Consider the following 5,213-nt stretch of genomic DNA (forward strand, 5'->3'; position numbering starts at 1 on the left):
GTCATAGTTCACAGCAACCTCAAACTTCTGGGCTCAAGCGATTTTCTTGCCTCAGCCTCCCAAGTAGCTGGGACTACAGGCGCCTGTCACAATGCCCGACTATTGTTAGAGATGGGGTCTTGCTCTTGCTTAGGCTGGTCTTGAATTCATAAGCTCAGGCAATCCACCCACCTCTGCCTCCCAGAGTGCTAGAATTATAGACCTGAGCTACCGCGCCTGGCCCTTCCATGCGGTGAAGGCTATGTTAACCAGTTTGTTGTATTTCAAATTGTATATAAAACCAGTGCATTGTACACAGCTATGATTTAATAAAGAAAAAAACCTAACTGGTTTTTTCAAAGCCATTTCCGGGAACTGTAGTTATCCCTCGAACTTATTGACTGTAACTGTGATTAAATTCCAAGGACCAGTAGGGGAGAGACTAGATAGCCAAGTATCTCCATTAGGGTCCTGGGGCTTAGTCCCATTCCCTAAACTAAGCTGTGGATGAGGTATTTTTATTTTTCATTTTATTTTTGGTTGCAATCAGGTAGTTAAGTCCAGACAACCACCTGCCCTCTTTCCAGTACGTTTTTCTCCCTATTTCATTCCCGGGGCACACAAACCTGTAAGTCTTGCCTTACGGAAGGAGGAAAATTTGGTGCAGACCGTGGGGACCAGCATCTTGTTAGAGGAAAGCCAGGGGTTGGGCAGTGAAGGGAGGAGAGGATGAAGATTTAGAAGTGAGTAAAGCGCGCGAGAAGGCTTCACCTTGAAGGACAGGCAAATGTTACCCTACTAGTGTTAAGTGCTTTGCTCACTGGGTGCTTTGCCCTAGAGGAAGCGCTCAGGCAGGGGACGCACGCTCTGAGGGCTGCAGAGTACTTGCCTAGCATCGTAAATACTTTGCATTTCCAGTGCGCCCAGAGAAAAGCAAAAGAACGCAATAAAAAAATTTAAAAAAATACCGTAGTAAAATTTTCAGAAAACAAAGTTTGTTCTGAAGAGGCCGCCGGTGGGCGCTGCTATTCCACACTTTACGGGCATTGGCGTTAGTGGGAGCGGTCCCGACTGGGGAGTTGTACAGCAGTCCGGCCTGGGGCTCCAAGTTGTTTCCGCGCGCGGTCTCCCGGGGATGGGCGTCACTGGGTACCCACGTGGAACTCTCAGGGCCAGCAGCGGCGCACAGATTCGGTTCCTTACTAACACTCGGTCTCGCGAGAACACAGGCGCATGTCTCGCGATAAGCGGCCGCGGGCGGAGCGGAGGATCCGAGCGGCGGCGGCAAGCGGCCGCCAGAGGTGAGCAGCTGGAGCAGTGTAGGTGTCCAGGCTCCCCGAGTACTGGGGTGCCGGGGGCCCGGGCAGGGCGGCGGTGAGGGGCTGGGTTAGGTCTGCACGCCGAGGTCGGGCACGGCGCTGTCCTCCTCCCCAGTTCCTGCGGCTTTCGACCCCGCGCCCTGGTTCGCGCCCTCTTGGGCTGGGCCCTGCCTGGCCTTCTGGCGCGGGTCGGTCCGGCGTCTTTTCCCGGAGACCTCGCGCCTCAGACGTCGGTCGCACCGCAGGTCCCTCGCCCCGAGACCCCGCGTCCCCAGTCTCCCTTGGGCGAAGTCTCTGCTCCTTCCTGGCCCGGGATCGGACCCTCTCCCGACTTTCTGGAGCGTCCCCTGGCGAGTGGTTCTGGTGAAGGGGACCCAGGTGGAGCAGCCTTGGGTGGAGGGGACTCCAGGTGAGCACCCGGCCTGCAGCCGCGGAGGTGGTGGCTGTGTCTCCGGGGGTGAGGGGTGGGGGCGGGCTTCTTGCTTTCTGGGCACAGCGTCGGGTCGCTGGGGCTACACCTGGCGGTCGTGGGCGTGGTGGTCGTCATCTGATAGTTCCGCTCTCAGCTTGCCCTTCGCGTCTGGTGGGAGTTTGGAGAAAGCAGGCAAGACGTGCTCGTGTCCCGGGCCGCCTGGTGGGGCAGCGTGAAGGGGTGTTGCAGGATGGGGTCATTTCGGTAGCTTCCTCAGGTTTCTGGGGCTGTTAAGGAGCCAGGGCAATGGAGAGGCATTGCATACGGGACCAGGGATTCTGCTGCCAGCAGTCGAGGTTTGGTGGTCGGTTTGCTGGAAGGGTTGAAGCTCCTGTAAAGAGGATGCAGTTTGAGCTGGTGTCTTATCGCAGGGTTCCAGGTAGTTGAGAGTGTGGGGTGGTCTTTTCATTCTAGTGTATTACCTGCATCATTCCTGATGCAGTGACATCTCCAGAAGAGCATTGGCTCCATTTTCCATTATGGGCTAGAACGTGTGGCCTTGGTCTGATCTTGGCAAAGGGTAGGATTTGGACTCATAGACCCTCTAGCCCCCACCCACAGGCTGTGTTGCAGTGAGAGCCCCATCTGACCTCCCTTCCAGACAGTGGCTGGAGAAGACAAGGGCTTAAATGGGAAATTAAGAGGCAGATATATCACATTTTCCTCTTTGTGGCAGGGGAGGATGTTTTCAAACTAATATTTAGAGGACATCAGTGAGAGTAGACTTCTCCTAGAGCAGTGGTTCTCATCCTTCCTAATGCTGCAACCCTTTAATACGGTTCCTGTGGGTTATGACCCACAGGTTGAGAACCACTGTCCTAGAGGGAGAAACAGTATGCATCCTGCCTGAGTTCGTACCTTTTTGGTAGAGACCAGTGCAGGTTTTGGGAATGTAAAGTTCTCTGCAACTGCTTGTCTTCAGCCCTTTCTTGGCTTGGCTTGTGGAACACATGGATGTGGTACCTTCAGAGACAGACAGACCAAGGTTCCAATATCAGTTCTGTAGTGTTTTGAAGCCTCAATTTCATCATCTGTAAAATCTGAATAATAAGACCTAATTCAGTGCCTTGTTGCGCATTGAGCTGTTGTGTATAAACTTACAAGCAGAGTGTTAGTCAAACTATGCAGCAACATGTGCTCCATCTACATTTGAAGACGATTTGATGGCCTTGACTGTAATCCTCAAAATTTCCCAAAGTGAGTCTCTCATCACCAGCTTACCGGTGAGGAATCTAAAGTTCAGGAAGTCTGGTTGTCAGATACCTTTCTTTTTGGTACTTGATTGAAAATAGTAGTGTAATGCTTATTAGGACCATCGTTAATATATAACAATAATAAGCATTGTTATGATCATTGTCATCTTTATTGCCACTGTTGTACAACTTGTCTTTAATCTCAGAGGCCAGACTTCTTTGCAAGTAGTGGTAATGGTTAATGTTAGGCGTCAAAGTGACTAGAAACCTGGTAGGAGATTATTTTTAGGTGTGTCTGTGGGCATGTTAGCAGAGTACATTAGCTTGGGAGTCTGAGTAGAGTAGGTTGGGGAGACCTACTCTCTGTGTGACCAGCGCCATCCAACCTATTGGGGGCCTGCAGAGATAAAAACGGCCACTGTGCCTATCTTGCAGAGCTGGGATATATTCTTGCTTTCCTTACTCCAGGCTTGCTGGACTTTGGACTTCGGTGACCCTTCAGATTGGGAGTTATATTGTTGGCTTCCTGGATTCTGAGGCCTTTATGCCTGGACTGAACTGCACTACCAGCATCCCAGGGTCTAAAGTGTGCAGACGGCCTGTGGTGGGGCTTCTCAACCTCCATAATCACGTGAGTCATTTCCCTTAATAAATCCCCTTTTGTGTATCTTATATCTCTGCATCCTATTGGTTCATTTCTGGAGATCTCTGATATGGAACTTATGTGGGAGATCCCTAAATGGAACTTATGTGGGAGACATGCCCACTGACAACTGAACGCCTTCTCCTGGGAGCTGTTTGTCTTTCTGTGTGCAGGTCAGATTCAATCAGTGGCCTCTTGGTTGAGGTTTGGTGGTGTGTTTTCACACCTCCATTTCTTCTCTGGTAAATTGACAGTATGGATTTCTGGTTAATGCTGAAGAACGTGGCCATAGACATGGGAATTTTTTTTTTTTTTTGCAGTTTTTGGCCGGGGCTGGGTTTGAACATATAGGGCCAGCGCCCTACTCCTTAGAGCCACAGGCGCCGCCCAACATGGGAATATTTTAAGGGCTCTGAAGCACATTAGGCGAGCAAGGCTGTCTAGAACTCCTCCACTGAGTGTATAGCTGATGTCACATAGAAAGACTGATCTCTTTTTTGTCTCCCTTAAAAGGAAGGTGACCATGGAAGACCTGGGGGAAAATACCACTGTTTTATCCACCCTGAGGTCTTTGAACAACTTCATTTCTCAGCGAGTGGAGGGAGGATCTGGACTGGATATTTCCATTTCTGCCCCAGGTACTCTGCAGATGCAGTACCAACAGAGCATGCAGGTAAGTGGCATGTGTTAGAATTGGGATCTCTAGATAGACATCTGGGCTCTAGTAGGGCCAGTTCCAGTTCCCTATCTTGAGGCAGATAAATATTAGGTTGGCCTAGAATTGAACTGGTTGTCTTACGGATCTCATTGTGGGCCTCCTGATTTTGGGCATAGCTTGAGGCCCTGGACTGTTCTAGCTTAAAGGCCTGGGTTTTTTTTTAGCACCCCAGGAGTGGGTCTGGTGTTCAACACTAATGAACTTGTAGACAGTAGTGATAGTATTAGAAAGCCAAACCCAAACTTTCTGGAAGCAGCAGCACTGAAATTTGTCCAATCAACATGACTTTCCCTTAGGTATTAAGATGGGAAGGTTGTGTTATAAACCGAAGTGCCTGGTCAGCCCAGGAGTGATCTAGGGCCACGAGCCGGGACAGTGGTTATTTCATGGTCTCAGACTGTGGAGGGCCATTTATAAATCTTTACTTTGATACAAGTCATATTTTACTTCATTCCAAATTCTTGTGAGTGCTTAACTATAGACACGATTGCACAGAGGTCAGGTCTCCTATAGGACTCCAGGCTCCAAAGAGCTGTGGGCTCAGTCCCAGTTGGGGCCAGGATAATTAGGACCCCAAAGGAGGGAAATGGTGTCTTCAGCCTTGTTGAGACCCTGTCACTGCACCCGTAGCTATCCTGAGTGCCCCCTCCCTTCCCCCTCTCACTCCATAGCTTTTCTGCCTGTGTCTTCCTTCTCCGTCTACCCTGGAAGTGGCCTGGAGCCATATTGCTCTCTGAGCCCTAATGAGGTGTTGTGTACCACTTGGTAAAACAAATAATGTGTGTGTATGCATTCATTTGTTGAATAATTGAATTACTGTGTGATTGTTAGAGCACTAAGTTGCTCACTGCCCTTTCTTAGTAAGGACTTTCTTTTATTCTGGAATTAG

The 5,213-nt window shown here is 50.0% G+C and overlaps 1 protein-coding gene across 3 annotated transcripts in view; it reads left to right on the top strand.

Annotated features, from left to right (window-relative positions):
* The first annotated feature begins 1,212 nt into the window (after positions 1-1,212).
* Positions 1,213-5,213, top strand: part of MAD1L1 (mitotic arrest deficient 1 like 1) — a 473,404-nt gene continuing 469,403 nt past the window's right edge. For 2 of the 3 annotated variants that reach the window (XM_012808713.2, XM_023516517.1), the window contains exons 1-3: positions 1,313-1,707; positions 3,432-3,594; positions 4,120-4,279. In XM_012808713.2, the coding sequence (XP_012664167.1) occupies positions 4,130-4,279 (150 nt within the window). In that variant the 5' untranslated portion in view covers positions 1,313-1,707; positions 3,432-3,594; positions 4,120-4,129. Of the gene's footprint in view, positions 1,281-1,312; positions 1,708-3,431; positions 3,595-4,119; positions 4,280-5,213 lie in introns of those variants that run through there. The other variant, XM_003795495.3, reaches the window with a different exon arrangement.

Source organism: Otolemur garnettii, unplaced genomic scaffold (assembly GCF_000181295.1).
Source record: "Otolemur garnettii isolate 467f Iridium unplaced genomic scaffold, OtoGar3 scaffold00092, whole genome shotgun sequence".
NCBI lineage: Eukaryota > Metazoa > Chordata > Mammalia > Primates > Galagidae > Otolemur > Otolemur garnettii.